The 20,203-nt window shown below is 44.0% G+C and overlaps 1 protein-coding gene across 2 annotated transcripts in view; it reads right to left on the bottom strand.

Annotated features, from left to right (window-relative positions):
* Positions 1-20,203, bottom strand: part of GALNT9 (polypeptide N-acetylgalactosaminyltransferase 9) — a 175,953-nt gene that overhangs the window by 95,537 nt on the left and 60,213 nt on the right. Inside the window, exons 3-4 of one of the 2 annotated variants that reach the window (XM_083590220.1) lie at positions 9,642-9,808; positions 7,772-7,946 (exon numbers count right to left, since the gene is read on the bottom strand). In XM_083590220.1, the coding sequence (XP_083446346.1) occupies positions 7,772-7,946; positions 9,642-9,808 (342 nt within the window). Of the gene's footprint in view, positions 1-7,755; positions 7,947-9,641; positions 9,809-20,203 lie in introns of those variants that run through there. The other variant, XM_083590221.1, reaches the window with a different exon arrangement.

Genomic DNA, 20,203 nt, shown 5'->3' with positions numbered 1-20,203 from the left:
ATGTGGTGTTAGGTGTGGGACACATATATTCATGGTGGCAGAAAGCAGGGTTGACCTCCCTGCGCATCAGTTAATACATGGTGGTGGGGACTGGCTGGTACACTCAAACTCTGCAGGAAGTAGGGCTGAACCCCCATTCATGAGCTAATATGCAGAAAGTTCAGTCCTACTTGGTTCAGGCATGCAAACCAGTCCCCATTCCTGAGCCTTGCAGGAAGCAAGATTGAACCTCAGTTCCTCAGCAGATGAGGAGGGAATTAAATCCTTCTTGATTTGGGCACATCAGCCAGCTCCTGCTCCCGCACCCTGAAAAAGCAGGATTGAACCCTTGTGTATCACCCGATATGCAGTTTGTTGAATATTGATCAGGTAATGTCTCTCCTCACCACCACCAAGGGTCAACTTCATTGGGTGTTATAAAGGCAAGATGAACCCACCCAACCACCACCACTCAGAGATGTAACTTCCAGAGGACTGGGGATGCAGTTAAATGTTGCTGGATGGCAACTCTTAAAGAGAGGCAGTGTGGAATAATGGTTAGAGTTTTGGGCTAGGACCAAGCAGACCAGATGTATCTCTGAATGTCAGTAGCTGGGAAACAGCAGCAGGAATGGATTGTTGTCCCTCTATCCTTCTTGTGGGCTTCCCAGAGGCCACTGAGGGAAACATGATGCTGGACTAGATAGGTTTTTGGTGTGAACCAGCAGGGTCCTTCTTACATTCTTATCCAGGTTCAAATCCCCATTCATCCACTGGATGTCACTGGACAATCTGAGGCTGGTCATAATTGCTTAGCCTAACTTACTTTACAAGGATGTGGGGGGAGGGCCATGTATGAACATCTTGGAGGAAGTGTGGAAGATAATGGATGACAATTCTAGCAGCTTGTACTAACCATGTTTGAACAAGGCGTGCCCAAAAGGCAAAAGCAAAAAGATAGGAAAGCAATTTACCAGAGTCCAGTAATAGCAAAGAGGAATTGTCCCTAACAAATAGGAGCAGTCAGAGAACAAACATCTGCATGAGCACATGCAACATATTGTTCAAATCAAAACACTCAAGGGTCAAACTGCTCCACCCCCACCATGGTATAGATAAGAGACATCTGTTCAATGCTCTCTCTTCTCTCTTCTCTTCTCTTCTCTCTCCATAGTGCATTAGTCAAAAGGTGCCAGTTTGTGGAATCTTAATCTTACCCACATGGCCTAGAGGAGACCTTCTTTTTAAACAACAACAACAACAATCAGCTTGTGCTATTTAGACAAGATTAAATTTATGAGAAAGCTGGTTGTTGGAGGATGACAGGGGATTCCAGGGAGAAGAGCTGGATATTCTCCAAGAAATCAAAACACAATTCAGCTAAGAGGGGCAATTTCTCCCTACTTCTCAAGCAGAAATGTCTTGTGCTGCAGGCATCTGTGGAAATGTGGAGAGGTAAACTCTAACTCTCTCTCTCTCTCACACACAAACACACTTACATGGCAATGCCACAACTGTCATTTCTCCTGGTTCCATCAGCAGGTTTTTGTGTCTCCATTAGTCAAGTAAGTGGGAATAATCCATGCAGACCTACATAACAATTGCTGTCTGCAACAGACACACACACACACATACACATGTTGCTTTGTTTCAGCCTGCTATGTCAAGCATCTGAATACCAAGCAACAGATGTAGGCGTCATTAGTGACACACTGTTAATTTGTTTACCTGGCAGAGAAGGACTTGGCTGCTGTGATTCACTTGTTATTGAAGGGTAAAGTGGGGAGTCACCTTGGGGTATTTCATTGCCAAGTGACAACCACCTCAGGGAACAGCCCTCAGGGGGCTGTCACTGAAAGAAGAGGGGGTCTTTGTATTGTCATTGTAGCAATACAGATCAGAGAGTCTTGAAGGTAAATAGCATTGCATGCAATAAGTCATTGTGACAAGTGTCTTCTCTAGTGCGGACAACCCATTTAGAAGGGATGGCTACATCACAGATCGTAATACTGTGGGATAGAGGATAAATTGGTTCAGTTCACATTTTAAAGCCAACTGATTTACTTAGATGGTCCTGAACTCAAATGCAGACAAGAACACAGCTACCAGCTGGCTGATGCTCTTCTCTCTGAGTTTTGTGATGCAGTCTTGGTTTTGGAAAGCACATCCAAAAATTCATATTTAACAAGAAAAATGCATATTTTATGGGGAAATGCATTTGAGAAGGACACAGAATGCATATTTTAGGGAGAGAATATGTACATAACATGTGGTTATTTTCAGTTAGCAAAAAATAATGATGGAATGGACCTACAATTAACCATATGTGAAACTGATATGGAATGGAAAAGGCTTCATCAGTACATCCCAATAGCACTTTGTTGTTGTTTTTTTTAAAAAAATCCCTGCCAGATATGAATACACATGGATGGTCAATATTACAGGAACATAGGAAGCTTCCAAGTATCAAGCCAGATCATTGGTCCATTGAGCTCAGTGTTGTTTACACTGGCTGGCAGTGACTACCCAGGGTTTCAGACAAAGGACATTTCTAGAGCTAACTGGAGAGGCCAGGATTTGAACCTGGGACCTCCTGCATAAGCTGCTGCTCTACAGCTCAGACAAAGGCAGCCAGAACATCTCCCTTTGGCCTCACCTCTGTGATAGGAGGGCAGTCTAGACAATCATGGCAGAGACCTATTTTGACAGTGCACACAGTCCAATGCCACTCATAGTAATCTCCTCCTGCCTATTTCTTCTGTTGTAAACTGCCCTGTGATCTTTGGGCAAAGGCTGTTTTATCAATTTAATAAGCAACAACAATAGTATTAGGGTGAGAGCTCCCGATATATGAACAGACTGTAAAATTATGAATAGCTGGAAAGCCTAGCTTACTCTCACAGTGTTGGGGATTCTTTGCTTGTCGGACATTTGTGTCCTCTTTTGTAAAAATTTGATTAACATAAAGCAATACCCAGCGTGGAGCTCACTTGGGTACCATGAGAAATTAATGCAACACCCTTTCCTCAAAAGCAGTTGCGCCATGATGCCTGTTTCAAAAAGGAGATGCCTAAAATCTTTTATCAAAGGATCCCTTGCAGAGGCCTGGTGGAGCTGTCATGTTGGATACTGCCAAACCACCCCCATTTCCTTATTACAGCTGACTACGGCTCTCTAAGGCTGCTAGTTTGTCCTCCTCCTGCACATACTTTCCATAGCTCCATAGCAACTCCATAAATCATCTTGCTTGAGTTATGCAGCTTCCTGTACAAGAGAGATCAGATTTCCTTATGGGAGAACAATGATGATATCAGTAGGGCTGTTTGTGCTTTAGTAGTCCTTCTGAAGTGGGTAGTGGGGGCAGCTGGCGACGATCAGGGAATCATGCCCACTTCCAAATAAAGTCTTAACAATGTGGTGTGAATGTCCTCCCAACACTGTCCCCAGATAGCTATGGAATTCAGCAATGAGAGGATGACATAAGGGTTAGGGTGCTGGACTAGGACCTGGGAGATCAGTGTTTACGTCCCCACTCAGCCATGGAGCTTGATGGGTGAACTTGGGCCAGTCTCCAAGTCCCACTTTGACTAGGTGAATTGCAAGCAATAGCACCAAACTAGCTGTGATTATTAACTTCAATTGGACTAACAATAGATGCAGCCCACTGTCCCTCAGTCTAACCTACCTCTCAGGATAAGGAAGGGAGAACTCTGAATGTCACCTTGAGCTTCATAGAGGAGCAGTGGGATATAAGGCAATTCTTACATTTATATACTATATTTTCCACCAAGGAGCTGAAGGTGGTGTATCCCCATTTTATCTTCACAACAACCCTGTGAGGTAAGTTAGGCTGAGAAGCAGTGACTGGTCAAAGGTCACCCATTAAGCTTCATGGCTTAGTGGGTGTTCAAACCCTGGTCTCCCAGGTCCTACTCTGACACTCTAGCCATTACACCGCACTGGTTCTAAGTAGTAATGTAACAATAAATATGTAAACTACAACAACCAAGGAGGTTGTCAAGCAAGGAAATGAAAGCAGATGTGAGGGAGTTCTGAGGACCAGACAAGCTTGGAAGACACCATTCAGTCTCCAGGTGTGAAGTTCCCCACCCCTCCATTAGAACATCAATTATCGCACTGGACACCAAGTACTTCTGGTTTCAAACTAAAGAGCTAAACCGTTCCCAATGATGAGCTATGGTTTGAAAACTTCCATTCCCACTTTCTCGGAAGCCTGAACTGTGAAATTTCACAGATACAGAAATGGCAAGCGAAGATTCCCCCGGGTTTGTGAAAGAATGAGATCATGTCACCACTTTTATTTTCCATCTGGAAAGAATACTAAAATGGAAACACACGGGAAACGATGACACAATCAAAGCCTTTGAGGAGAGGAACAGCACCTGTGCCATGCCAAAGTCAGCTGTTCTGCCATGACCCCACAGGGTACAAATATACATGGAAGATACTTTTATAAGAAAGAAATATCAGAGGTCTTCCAGAGAATTCCAGAGAAACCATTGGAGAATTTATCCCAACTCCCTGGGAAATTTGGTTTCCCTGCGTGTGAATAAAGTGGGGAATTTAAAGAGGCCACATGTAACGTGATTTCCAGCTGATGCTCAAAGCACTAGAAATCTCTGACTTGAGGCCAATTCCAATGTTCTCTCCATATGGAGAAGAAGTAAGGAGGGGTCTCCAGCAGCAATTTACCCTGAAGCTAAGTTCCTTGACAGCATAGGAAGCAGAATTCCCTATCCTTATCCTGCTGGGTGAAGCAGGGGAGTGGTCCAACCAAGCCCAGAAAGCCCTATGAAGAACTATTACATAGGACATTGGACCAGTAGAGGAGCTGTCCAACAGCTTCAGCAACATGAAGTCCATGCTCCAAGTGCTGAAGCAGTCAAGGGGGGAGGTAGACCTAGGAGCTGGTCAATGGAGCTGATCCATCAGCAGCTTCCAGGAAACAAAGAAAGCTTTATGTCATTAATGGAGAACCTTTTACCTGTTTAACTCCAGCTCCCATCAGTCCCAGCCAGCATGGCCAGTCCTTAGGGTTGACAGGAATTATGGTCCAATGACATCCATAGGCAAAATGTTAATGCAATTATCTGGGTTCCATCGTTCTTCCTGGCGCATTAGTGGGAACCAAATCTAGTGGTGATTGGTAGAGGGCCCAGAGTTCAGTTGGGGCACATTATTGTTAGAAAATGCCCTGGGGTGCCCCTGCAAGCCCCCGAAACTCCAAGCGTCTTCTGATGAGCATAACTCCGGAGAGGCATTCCCCTTGTCTCCAGGGTGTTCCAGTCCCAAGCTTCCCTGGAAAATGCAACTATTTTGCAGGCTATCTGACCTCTCAGGGTGATTGTGAGAATGAAATAGGAGAGAATCATATATTCCACATTGAGCTACATAGAAAAGTTGGATATAAATGCAGGTAATTATCAGTAATATCATGGTCTCGGGGTTCCTGTCAAAGTGTCCTGTCTCCTCCTCAACCTGGTCCATGCTCAGACTCACAACAGAATCACATCTAATTCTTTATCACATCAGGACCAAGGAGCAAGCTAGAACTTGGGACAAAACCATTACTGAGAGTGCAGGAACACAACAGAGCCTGAGAAGTCCTTTTGCAAGGCTCAATCTGACCAGGAAGCATTATGATACTCCTTTCTGTGCCGAAGGATCCAATGGCCAGCCTGTGTGGGTGGAGACAATCAGTCCAGGACCTGAAGGCAGTCAACTAGGGAAGCTGCCCCCTGCAATTCAGAGCTTCACCACATGGGGCACCCTCACAAGGGCTGAGCTGTTCTTGAAATCAGAGGGCCATGCAGAGGTAGTGAGGACTGGCTGATCACGAGAAAACTTGTGGCAGGTAGCATTTAATTAAACAATAGAAACAAAACTTTGGGCCAAAAGTCAGGAATTTCCTTGGCAATTATTGATTTGTGACAAATCCCAAGTATCTCTGGACTGTTGGGACACATGTCTTTGGTCTGACCCAGCACAACATCTCTTATGCTCTGAATATTTTCAATCTCATTTCCCTCACTGAGCAACTTAAGTAGGGGATTGCTCAGGCTAAGAGAGACACCATTAAGCCTCATTCTCCTACATTCCATTATTAGCCTAATGGCCCAAAATCTTTTGATTGAAAATTAATTCTCTGGAGGAATCTGGACAACAGTGTTTGAAATGGTAGCATTATTTTTTTTTTGCGGGTGAATGGGGGGGGGTAAGGGCCTCCCCAGCCTCATAATGACTATTTCTGGGTATTCAACCAGTTAGATTCTTTTCAACTTCATTGGCGCTCCCTGCAGGGACATTAATGTGACTTGAAGTAAATGGTTGGTTGGAGACACACTGAAGCTTACCTCCTTCAGATTCCAAAGCTAAATACTCTTGTCTACTCATTTTGTCTTATATATCTGTCTTTTAAGGATGAGTGGGCTTCCCCCTCCTCCCTGTCACCATTCCAGTGTCATTCCCTGGTTTGCTCTCCCATCTCTCCCAGTTTAACTTTGTGAATGTCTCAATTTGATTCCAGACTTCCTCGACCCAGGATTAGAACTCCCATCATCCTTGACCATTGGCCATGCTGGCTGGGGCTGATGGGGAGGAGTAGCCAAAACATCTGGAGGGCACTAGGTCAGGGAAATAAGCAGTAGCCCCTTTCATGCATTCCTCTATGCACAGGTTTAATACCAGGGAGAAGCATTCATAGAACCCAGAGCTGGAAGGGACCCTAAGGATCATCTAGTCCCCAACAATGCAGGAAGATGCACATACGGTACTCGAACGGCTTGGCTTCTGAACAAATCGGCTCCTGAAAGCCGCAAACCCAGAAGTAAGTGTTCCAGTTTGCGAGCATTTTTCAGAAGCCGAACGTCCCACACAGCTTCCACTTGAGTGCAGGAAGCTCCTGCAGCCAATCAGAAGCCACGCCTTAGTTTTTGAATGGTTTCGGGAGTTGAATGGACTCCCAGAATGGAATAAGTTTGAGAACCAAGGTACCACTGTATGGGGATCGAACCTGCAACCTTGACATTGTTAGCACCACATCTAACCAATTGAGCTATCAGAAGCAGGACTATGTCAACTGGCCGCACCTCCTGATGTGCACAAGAGTCCTCTCTCCTCCTGTTATTTCATGCTACTGGTATTTAGAAGCATTGTGGTGGCACAACATAGCCATTGTGGCTAGTTGCAGAGTGACCCAGGCTGTGTTGGGTTAAACCAACAGGAAGGAAGGAAGGAAACTTGGGACTGAGCAGTTCAAGCCTAAGTTTCAGTAATTGGAATGAAGTTGTCATGAGACAGAGTTTTAGCAGTCTGCAGACAGCATTTCAAACTCCACCACCATCGCAGGCATGGTAATAAACGTGTCTCAGCAACATCTCAAGGTCTTTTATCGATTGCCAGTTAAAGCAGCCGTCCTTTTAGCTTTTTACCAATTGCCCGATTCAAGCATCCATTCTATCACAAAGCACAACCTTGAAGCTTACACCTGAGATACATTAACTGTTAATATTTAATACTTAAATTAGCTAGCCTACAATCCTTGTCCTAGATGAGTGAAGGACGAATGCGTTGCCACTGGTGGATTAAGAGAGAATTCTCGTTCTCTGATAACCTTTCCTATGACTCAGCTACATTAGTAAAAAAAACACAGCACTTCGAATACAGAATACAGGCTTCAGATTTTTCTCAGTTTCCATGGCTTAGCATGCCCGCCCCAACTTGTCCATTATGCCATCTCCCCTGCCCATGTCCTACCTATCATAGACCTTACCAGCCGGTGTTGAACTCGACGTGAGCATCAAAAAACCCAACCACTGGTGATGTTGCTGCCTTCCAACCTTGGATTCTGGCTCGGATCAGCCCTTCTCGTTTGTTATTACGAACTATTTTCACCAGCCCTGGGTATCTCTTGTGGACATACTGGTCCAAATTAAACTTCAGCTCAACTGTAAAAACAAAGAGACAAGGAGATTTGGGATTTCAGAAGCACATTCTGTTTCATTTCAACAGAATCTCACTTAACTCGGAGTAAACATTTCTGAAGCTGAAGGCTCCGATACTTTGGCCACCTCATGAGAAGAGAAGACTCCCTGGAAAAGACCCTGATGTTGGGTAAGATGGAGGGCACAAGGAGAAGGGGATGACAGAGGACGAGATGGTTGGACAGTGTTCTCAAAGCTACCAACATGAGTTTGACCAAACTGCGGGAGGCAGTGGAAGACAGGAGTGCCTGGTGTGCTCTGGTCCATGGGATCATGAAGAGTCGGACACGACTAAACGACTAAACAACAACAACAACAACAGCAACAGCAACAAACATTTCTGAAGACCTGAATGAGGACAATTCAATCATGCCAAATTACTCAGTACTTAGCCCCTTCTCTCTGCCCCACCATTTAAAAATTACTTCTAAAACAGAGGGTAGTATTCAATGATTGTGCTACCTGGAGTAGACACATTGAAATTAATGGGCTTGATTCACTTAAGTTCATTAATTTCAGTTGGTCTATTCTGAATAGGATTTAGTTGGATAGTGTAACATATTGGGGTTACTCTATTTTATTGTGCATTTGCTATGTTAGGTAGCCCAAAATGAAATGGATTGGGCCATTTGAATATTATTATTATTAGTAGTAGTAGTATTACTATTCCAGATCATGAGAAATAATGAGTTTCTGCGCATTAAATTGTAATAAGTTGGTCACACTGACCAAAGCTTAAGAAAGATTCATTTGGGAAGAGCCATAACTCAGTGGTAGGACATCTGACTTAGAATACAGAAGGTCGCATGTTCAATTCCCAGCATTTCCAGGTAGGGCTGGAAAAGACTCCTGCTGGAAACTGGTCAGTATAGTCGTTACTGAACTAGATAGACCAGTGGTCTGACTCAGTGCAAGACCATTTCCTATGTTTCTAAGCTTAAAGTGCACCCCACAGTAAATATACATATTGCACCCCAAGATTGGATCTCAAGTTCTCCTTCAACGGAAACAATACCTCTATATCTTCATTCTTTTTGGTGTCCATACCTGCCGCCTCCATTGAAGCAGAATAAGCACAAGTTTAGCACTAATTTTCGTGTTATTTGCAATTGGATACTCCCCCCCCCCCGAAGCAAATGACACAGAAATCAGCACTAAACTTCTGCTACATTTCTCTTTTATGTCATTTGAAAGCACAAATATAATTAGGAACTTTACAGTTAGGGCAACGTTGGGGAGAACAGGATCAGTTGTGGTGCAAATGCAGTGCAGAACCCATATGTTTGCAGGCAAAGGGCCACAGCTCTGTGGCACATGGGAAGCTGCCATTGGTTCATCTAGTCCAGTGTTGTTTACACGGTCTGGCAGCAGTTCTCAAGGGTTTCAGAGAAGAGTTTTAGTCTTGCTTGAAGATACCAGAATTTGAACGCGGGACCTTTTGTATACACTCTGCCACTAAGCTGTGGCATTGCACAGCATACAATTAGCACATTATTTCCCCATAGTGGGAAAACAAGCTGCTCATAAGTATATATGAACAGCTTTCCCCCCATTATGGACAATCCAAACATGCATTACATTAGTAAGAAACAGAAAACAAACACAAACAAACAAACAAACAAACAAACAAACAAACAAACAGGTGTTTTGAATATTCACCATTGTCACTGTTGTCATCCACCAAGATAATCTCCTTGAGCAAGTGGGATGGGGTGTGATTCACAACACTGTGTACTGAGCGCAAGATGACAGATAGAGCCTCATTTACAAAAATAAAGACCACCGAGATCTGGGGCAGGTCATCGGGATAGGACATCTGTTTGCACCTGGAGAGAATAAAAACAAAGACTAAGATATACCGAGCATTTAAAAAACAACAACAAAAACCACACCTTAGCTTTCATTAAGCTTTTCTCCATTTAAATGCAGGGACCCAATTTTATGTATTTATAAAAACATTTGCATACCGTTATGTCATAAAAACAATATCAAAGTGGTTTACACCATGGGTTGGCAAACTAAGGTCTGCAGGCCAGATCAGGCCCCATTGCCTTCTGGATCCAGCCCATGGACGGTCCGGGAATCGCCGTGTGGATCACCAGTGTGTGCGTTCTTCCCCTCTCTGTCCCTCTCCCTCACACAGCAGTGGTGGCGCCTCCTCCCTCCCTCCTCCTGTCTTCTTCCCACCCTGCCTAGAGAAGGAAGGGGGCTGGGCTTTGTTGGTGCCAGCAGCAGCAGCAGCAGCGCTCGAGCGGCCACCATTTTAAGCAGCCCCTCTCTAGAGCCCTTTCACACGCCGCTCATCATCACTCCGCCGCTGCCGCCAGCCCCTCCTGCTCGCAAGACACAGGTAAGCAGCCACAGGGGCTCGTGGTGCTTTTGTATCATTTTTTCTTCTTCTTCAAAATATAGTCCGGCCCCCCACAAGGTCTGAGGGACAGTGGACCGGCCCCCTGCTGAAAAAGTTTGCTGACGCCTGGTTTACACCAACGGAATATAAAAATGTACAATAAAAACAATTACAGAAAGTTAAGAGCAGACATCTATTAACCACTGTGGAAGGGTGCATTCTTAATTGTCTGCATGGCCCTGGCAGAATAGAGAAGTATTCAGCAGGCATTTAAACTGTATGGGGAGCAACCCTACTAGAAAAGCTAAGCAGCAAACTGAAATTAGCACAGAGACAAACGGAAGAGGATGTCTTTACCCTGGTGTGGCTCCCCTTTATTCCATATGCATTCCAACAAGACAATGACCTAAACCCCCAACATATATACGAATTGACCCAACAACCACCCCCAAGCAAAACTCACTGCAATCAACTGAACACAACCAACCATGCTCTGGGCTCTCCATCCTCTCGCACCACCAACATTAATGAATAAATTAATAAAGAAAGAAAGAACCTCTCCAAATGATGCTGACACAGAAACTCTGCACATACACTATGCCAAATAATGAAAAAACATTATCTCCCCCTTCTCTCTCCCTGCAGTGTCTCACACTGAATGTAACTGACCTATAGAAAGGACTCTGTGAATTGAAAATAGAGACATTATATGTACCTTTGCTATGCATGAAAATATTTCAATCAAAACATTTTTTTTAAAAAAAAGTTGGCAAAGAAGGCACCTGCTGAATGTCTATTGACAGAGTATTGCATAGGACTGAGATGATAATACTATAGACACAGTTTCTTCTTGTCATTAAGAGCCTCACCAAGTTGGAGAACAACTAGCAATGCTTCTGCAGATTATCTTGGTGATCAATCTGAGATTTAAGGGTTTAAGGAGCCCCTGAGGGACCCTGGACATAAGTTGTTCAGGGCTTTGTAATTTTTTGGAAATGGTTCACCCATATGCGTTGGTCACTTATCTCCCCTCCATCTTGTGTGTATAGGATCACCCAGGGATGCTTCTTTTTCTGGGTGATGGGGGACTAGTCTGTGGCCTCCAAGGTATTAGGGACATGGGTGGCGCTGTGGTCTAAACCACTGAGCCTCTTGGGCTTGCCGATCAGAAGGTCGGCGGTTCAAATCCCCACGATGGCGTGAGGTCCCATTGCTCTGTCCTAGCTCCTGCCAACCTAGCAGTGCACACCAGTGCAAGTAGATAAATAGGTACCACTGTGGCGGGAAGGTAAACAGCATTTCCGTGTGCTCTGGTTTCCGTCACAGTGTTCCATTGCACCAGAAGTGGTTTAGTCATGCTAGTCACATGACCAGGAAAGCTGTCTGTGGACAAACGCCGGCTCCCTCGGCCTGAAGCGAGATGAACGCTGTAACCCCATTGTCACCTTTGACTAGACTTAACTGTCCAGGCATCCTTTACCTTTAACTTTACTCCAAGGTGTTACTCAACAATGAAAAACTGAAATATCATCTCACTCCTTATGCACCAAATTGACCACTGCGCTCTGCAGGCAAGGACCTCCTACATCTTATAAAGAAGTCAGTTCCTCACAATACAGAAATTGGGTCATTACTGTGGTGGAATTCCCTCCCATTAAATATTAGGCAGGTGCCATCTCACTTGCCTTTTTGGTGCCTAATTTAGAGACTTTTCCCGTTCAACAAATGGAGTTCTCTCTCAGTTTGCATCTGTATTTGAATTGTTTAAAATATTTTTTAATAGTTTTAATTTAATTTAATTGGCTGCCTCCTTTGAGAGGTAGAGTGAGATATAGATTTAATTATTTGATTAATTAATAAGTCCCATAAGTTCCAGCCAGCATGGGCAATAGCCAGGGATGATGGGAGCTATAGTATGAAACTACCTGGAGAGCAACAGGTTAGGCAGCCAATCCTATTTGAACCAGGATATACATTTTTCCCCAGCCACTACAATTGTGATAATGGCTGAGTATTACTCTGGGCACTGTCTAAACATTTTTGGATATTCAAACCATGCAGGAACCTGAGAATTAACCCCAGCTGCCGCAGGTATCAACCCACAGTTCAGTCTTCTGCAGAGCACCTTGCAATGAAAGTGAAATGCCAACTCTCTCCTTTGCATAGAAATTAATGTTAAAAATAACCAACGTGCTCTCACAGGCAGATCCAGGGTCCAATTACCATAGCAATTACGGGGCCTGTTCTCTAAAATACAGCTAATGATACCACAGGAAATGACTTTCCTTGCTCTTGTCAAGCTCGATGACCTCCTGGCTCATCACTTCAACGTAATGATCATACTTTTTTTAACCGTTAGCCAGTTATCTCTTGGCGTGGGGGTCACAGGACGTGCCTGGCTACCAGATAACCCCTGGTGATACGTGATGGAGAAGGTAAAAGTGCTGGAGCAATTCATTTTCTGGCCCAGTCCGAGCTGTACTGTATCAAAAGGTTGGTGGAACCTATTACCCATCCCAATGTCCTTGTGACAATTTAAAGTCCTGTGGGCAACCTACCTCTCAGTGGGGCAGCACATTAGGGCAAATGGGGCAGTGCCCCATCAACCTCAGTCTGCCCTCAGCCAGCCCCCACTTGCCTGCCTTCTTACTTACAACTCGACCGGGGAGTGTGCATATGTCAGCTTCCTCCTCTGTAGAACTCAGCAGGGTGAAGGATGGGCAGAAGAAGAAGAAGAAGAGTTTGGAATTGATATCCCACTTTATCACTACCCTAAGGAGTCTCAAAGCGGCTAACATTCTCCTTTCCCTTCCTCCCCCACAACAAACACTCTGTGAGGTGAGTGAGGCTGAGAGACTTCAAAGAAGTGTGACTAGCCCAAGGTCACCCAGCAGCTGCATGTGGAGGAGCGGGGAAGCGAACCCGGTTCACCAGATTATGAGTCCACCACTCTTAACCACTACACCACACTGGCTCTCTAGAAGTTGTTGGCTCCACCTATCATTGACTCTGGACCCACCTACTGTTGGCGTCCCCACCTTCCACCCTACCAGTCCCAATGGGCTACTGCTGGCTATGTACTGGCTAAGGTCCACTGCGCATTATTAGCCTGCTAAAACATATTCCAGTGCTTTATAAAAAATAAACCTTGATGAGAGTGGGAGTGAGGGCAGAATTAGGAATGGTTCCTAAACACTATTCACTGTGTGTTTGATTTGATTTGTGAGTCACCCACTGCAATCATACCTCTCAGCAACTTACAGTTTAAAATAATGAGCAATACACATGCACACCGTAGCCCAAAAGTAGGTGTGCTGCTTTAGAATCCACTTTGTTTGTTCTTGACTCAAATTCTGATCATTCAAAATATCAGAAACGAAAAACAATCATGTATGTATCTATGTACAGTGGTACCTCCGGTTAAGAACTTAATTCGTTCTGGAGGTCCGTTCTTAACCTGAAACTGTTCTTAACCTGAGGTACCACTTTAGCTAATGGGGCCTTCCACTGCCGCCATGCGATTTCTGTTCTCATCCTGAAGCAAAGTTCTTAACCTGAGGTACCACTGTATGTATGTATGTATGGAAAGTATATCTACTTTTGGGCCATCCTGTATAAGAGCTGCATTCAAACAAGGTTTATTCAGAGTGAAGACCCTAAAATTAATGGGCCTAAGTTAGTTCCCTGTCAATTTCAACGATTATACTCCGAGTACAACGAAGGTTGAATGTAATCCATTATATAATAAAAAATACATATCAACAAAGAAGAAGAGAAGGAGCAGGAGGAGGAGCCATTTGGATCAGGCCAATGGCCCTTACAGTTTAGCATCCTGTTCTCACAGTGACCAACAAGATGCGTTTGGGAAGCCCACAGTCAGGATTCGAGCACAGGAGCACTCTCCCCTTTTACTGGATTCCAGCAATTGATACCCAGCAACTGATATTCAGTATTGCCTAAGATCCAGGACAAAAGCGCCGCCTTTCGGAAATTTCCCCCGAACGTCAATTCTGCCTTTGAAATCCTAAACATATGGCAGCTGTGGAGTAAACATGCCTAGGATTGCACTGTTTAACTTTAGCACTGTTCAGATACTGAAATGTTCAACCTGTTGAAGGGTCGTGTGTACTAACCTCACCCCAATATATTCTTGCAACCATCTTTGGCCTTCCCGCATTCAGCAGGAAGGTTGGGTCAGGGGATTCTAATGGAGAAGGGCCATGGCTCAGTGGTAGAGCATCTTGCTTTGTGTGCAGAAGGTCCCAGGTTCGCTCCCTGGCATCTCCAGTTAGGATGGGGAGAGAACTCTGTCTGAAATTCTGGAGAGCTGAAGTCAGTCAGTGTGGACAATGCTGAGCTAAGTGGAGCAACAGTCTGATTCTATATAAGGCAGTTTCCTCTGCATATTTAGTTGAAGCTTCCCGAGTCTTGGGAACCCTGAATGATCAGGATTTTGCTGCATAGTTTTCAAGGGACCTGTCAGGAGTAAGCATGGACCAATGGTACCAAATAGTATGGGAAACAGCCCTACTAGAAAAATTAACCAATAAACTGAAACTGACACGGGGACAAACAGAAGAAGACGCCTTTCCCCTGGTATGGCTCCCCTTTATCACATACACAGCCCAACAGGACAATGACAATAATCCACCAACAGCATACAAATCAATATGGCTAACCTGATCCAAAACACCCACCCACCCCACTCACACACGAAAACAAAGGTCACCACAGCCAACCACAAATGAACAACCACACCCTAGGCCAACCGCAACCTCTCTCACCACCAAAGGAACACAAGTGAACAGCACAAGCAACGCTGACACCAAACCCTACATACATTAAGCATAACAGAAACATCGCCACCCACCCCCACCCATCTTCCCTCCCTCCACCCCTTCTTTTTTCCCCCTCCCCCTAATGTCTCAACAAATGAAAAGGATTTGTAAAAATGTTACATGGAAAAAATATGAGAGACATTACACTTACTTCTGTAAAACAAGAAAATCTTTAATAAGTTATTTTTAAAAAAAACAACTCCTCGCTGCCTTTCCACTCACTCCCCCATACTTATTGCACCACCTGTATCTGTGATCCTGGCTACTACAGGGGGTGATGTTTCAGAACAGGGATAAGGAATGTCTGGTCCAGGGAGCAAATTTAGCCTTTAAGTGCCTGCTATTTTCACTAATATATGCCTTTTTGTGCATATTTTAGCCTACCATACTGTATTTTTGTACACATTACTTTGCTGGAGAGCTGCACCGCAGAATTCAGAAACGTGTGAATTTTGAAGGCAGACTGTGTTTTGGTTTTTGTACAGTTTGCGGAAGTGCACATTAGGGCAGTTCTCATTGAAATGCAAAGTGAATCAAATTTGTCACCCATCTCTGGTGAGGGCAAGATTCAAATCCTTGGTCTCTGATCCTACCCCCTACCCCCCACCCCAGACAAAAAGACACTTGCTGACTGCAGAATCGATAAGTTCTTTGGCTGCTGGATCTTGCAGGCAACCCTTCTGTTCTCCATTTATTTCCTAATAAACCTAATTAGAATTTGGTTCTTGCTTCTGGGGAAAATGCTAATGACTATATTATGTGGCCTTTCCCCCTACCAAGTAATGAACCCTTTTCCTCCCCGATCCTACTGGGGGGGGGGGGCGCACACTAAAGAAGCAAAATAACAAACTGGCATGATGAAGCACTAATGAGGCAAGATGCACTGGGTTGATGTGAAGAGGAAGGAAGGGAACACATCTCCTTGGAAGCGAGCAATGGTTAAGGAAAAGTAAGGACACAAAGGCTGCCTACAAGCTCCTGGATGAACTTTCAGTGTACCTGCTGTGCTAGAGCAAGAAGGATTTGGGGAAAAAATGTTCCATCCATGCAGTAAGTTGAGAGAGAGAGAGAGAGAGAGAGAGAGGGAGGGAGGGAGGGAGGGAGGGAGAAGAAACAAGTTTTCATGGGAAATGGACCAAGCATCTGGTAAAATGGACAAGATGGGCCATTGGCCTGTTTCAGCAGGCTCTCCTCATGTTCTTTACTTCTAAGCAGGGAGAACTACTAGCCAGGATGGGCCTCTTCTGCTGGAGGCAGTATGACCCTGATACCGGTTGCTGGGAATAGACTCCCATCAGCCCCAGCCAACATGGCCAATGGTCAGGAATGATGGGAGCTGTAGCCCAGCAACATCTAGAGGACCACAGGTTCCCCATCCCTGCCCTACAGCTGTGTTGGTGCAGGAGCCTCAGAATTCAGTCCCATTGTGAAATGTGTAGTAGACACACACACACACACACACACCAAACTCAGCTTAAAAACGGGGTGAGGCAGAAGAAACCCCAACATTAGGCCCAAGGCAATTCTCTTACCAACCCACATATCAAAAAGAACAAATTTCAGCAGCTGCCCCAATCAGAATTAGGGGTGTGGGGTTCGGCCACTTTTGGTTTTATTTCAGTCTTAAATCAACTTCTCCACATTTTCACATTTTAAAAAAGCCCTCATGAAATTTCAACATTTACTGTGAATTTCTCTTACCCTCATGAAATTTCAACATTTACTGTGAATTTCTCTTAATATATATCTGTTTGCATGTGATTTGTAAGGCTTAACGTAATGCATTTGTATACTTTGTTCCCATGAATACATGCTTAATTCTGCACTTTACCACAGAATATGTACTTTTGTACACATTCCTTGGCTGAAGAATTGCCTTTCAAAATCCGGAGAAGTGCATGTTTTAAGGGGTGGGTGTATTTCAGTTTCTCTATGTGACAGAATGTGTGAATTAGGTCGGTTCACCTTTAAATGCAAACTAAATTTATCTCCCATATCCTCAGACTATGAACTGAGAACTTCTGGAAGATGCAATTCCTAGGTAATAAATTTAAAAATAAAATAAAAATGGGCCTTTGGCTCAGAATAGACCTGTTGCTGCCCCAGTTCACCACTGAGGGAAATGAAAGCCTTCTCAAGGCTCTACATTGGCTGATGGTGAATCGCCAGAGATCTGGTGATGAGGTGCCAACATTTGTTCCTTTAGTGTTTGGATCCCTGCACTGACAATACACTCAAGCCAATACACTCAAGTGTTGCTGCAGGAGTCTTCCGTAAATGGAACCTCAACTTCTTTTTTCACAGAAAAGCTGCATGTCTGACCAGAAATCACAAGCAACTTCCTTCCTCTGCTTTGCTTTATCATGACACCCTTGCAAAGATCTCCATTGAGTGCACCAATAATCCACTGTATGGCTACATTCACACCCAGTCTTTAAAGCACTATGATACCACTTTAAACAACCTCAAAGAATTATGGGAGCTGTAGTTTGTTAAGAGTGCTGAGAGTCCTCAGGAGACTCCTATTCAACTCCTGGAGCTACAATTCTCACAGTTTCCTTTGAAGAGGGATTGGTTGTTAAACCATTCTGAGAATTGTAGCTCCATGAGTGGAATGAGAGTTTTCTAGTGACTCTCAGCACCCTTAACCAAATTGCAATTCCCAGGATTCTTTGGGGGAAGCCATGATTGTATAAAGTGGAATCATAGCACTTTAAATGCATGGTATGAATATGGCTCTAGGCTCCTTTGACTCAAATTCCTCCTGTTTCCTATATGACACTCCTGTGAGGATCATATCATGTTGTTGCAATGGAGGCAGTTGTGGGAAGGGGGGAAGCCAATGGAATGGGCTAACTTAGCTCTACCTCTGATGCAGAGCCGATACAGTGGGCCTCGCTATCTCCCCTCTCCTTCTGCCGCATCGATTACTACATTACAGTATAATTGGCTTTTGTTTATTGGCTTTGTGATCTGCTCTAATACCTTAGGGTTGGTCTGGTAAGCAATATTATAAGGAACATGCATTGTGCCATATAGAATGGTGATGTTCTTAAACAAGGAACCTCTCCTCACTTTGGGTGATTTGAGTGCTGGAAAAAAATTCCATTAGGGATTTCATTAAGGCTCTCTTGTCAGGAGCTCATGCAGCAATGTGTTAGGGAGAGCAGGAGCCGGGGAGAGAATTCAATTATTTGCCACTCTTGACTTCCCCTAACTGGCTTCTATTCTGTAAAAGTAGCTTAAGAGCCCTTGACAAGCAGTTTCCGTTTTAATGGTCTCTTGCATATTTCACAGGGGACTATCTTCAATCTGTGATCAAATCTAGCGCTGCAGAATTGGGGCATCTGCCTAGCCCAGCCTTTCCCATACTGGTGCTTTCCAGACATTTTGAACCCACTCAGCCAGCTCCCGCTAGTTCCAGTCACTGGGGGCTCATTTGGAAAGGCAGGAGGACCAACAGTAGGTGGAGCCAGAGTCAGTAACAGGCAGTCACCCCCTGACTAGTTGTAAGTAACAAAGCAGGCAGTTGGGAACTAGTTGGGGGCAGACTGTGTGTATGTGTGCACATACACAGTGCTTTTTTCTAAAAAAAATGTTTAGGGGTACTCTCATTTTCCTACTCATATTGAAATACTGCCCCTCAATGAGGCCAAACTTAGATTTACAAAATGCTTGGGGGTATGTGTACCCCTCTGTCCCCCAGAAAAAGCACTATCATCTATCTATCTATCTATCTATCTATCTATCTATCTATCTATCTATCATCTATCTATCTATCTATCTATCTATCTATCTATCTATCTATATCTATCTATCTATATCATCTATCTATCATCTATCTATCTATCTATCTATCTATCATCTATCATCTATCTATCTATCTATCTATCATCTATCTATCATCCATCTATCTATCATCTATCTACACACACACATGCACACACGCCCCCACACACATTCCAAAATACAATCGGAGGGGAAAAAAGAAAAAGACAGAAAAACAACAAACAATAATACAGTACATTTCAATCATTTCATCAAATAATTTCTTGTGCTCAACTTCCCTTCCAACCTTCCATAGTTTCCTCAAATTGCGTATTCTGCTTTTCCTAATCATTCTTACCTCCAAATTTTCCTCATTACAATTTTAAACTACTAAGCTTACTCCAAACCAGCTAGCGTTTTAACATTCTTACAAATTGGTGTTTTTTTAAAAAAATAATCTACAAATAATTTCCAATCATCTTTAAATGTTGTCACTTCTTGTTCTCTCATTTTACTCATCAAACTTGCTAATTCTACATACGCCATCAGTTTCATCTGCCACTCCTCCTTTGCAGGCACTGCATCCTCTCGCCATTTCTCGCAGACTGAGGTTTGCAGGGCAGTGCCCCATTGGGGCTGCTTAACCAGCCTCCACTAGCTCCAGCTAAATTTCCAGCTTTTGCAAGTGAGTTACTGGAGCTTTCAGGGGAGAACAAAAGCCTTACCTGTCGTCGACATAACTAAACAAACAAGAAAGTGGACTGAGCAAAATTACCCCCTAGTCTTTGCTTGTTCAGCTGATGCTGTTACAGTGTGAAGAAATTAATATTTTAGGTGCCTTGATGTTCAGGAGTTATGTATAATTTACTCCTCAGGTTGCTCCCTCTTGCTAAGCTGAATAGTTCAAGGAAAGCTGAGGCCAAGTCTTATAGGAAAGGAATCCAATGCATAGCAAACCACCTAGTTGTACTGTAGATGTGCTTTTCAGAAGTTGTTGGTGTAGAATTTGTATCAGCATGGCCAACAGTAGTCCAAAACATATGTAGGGTAAAAGGTTAGGAAAAGCTGGACTCGTTTAGAACTCTTAGAACCTCTTTAAGCTGTGATTCCTGCGTTGCTTGGACTAGATATTTCTTTTGTTCCCTTCCAACTCTACAATTCTATGAACACCTGTTTTGAAACAGCTGCATTGGCTTGCAGTTGGCTTCCAGGACCAACTTAAGGGATTCACTGTAGTGTTTGCTGAAACAACTGGCGCTGACGTG

This window comes from Podarcis filfolensis, assembly GCF_964270895.1.
Source record: "Podarcis filfolensis genome assembly, chromosome: 16".
Taxonomy (NCBI): Eukaryota; Metazoa; Chordata; class Lepidosauria; order Squamata; family Lacertidae; genus Podarcis; species Podarcis filfolensis.
This window is presented reverse-complemented; position numbering and strand designations above follow the sequence as displayed.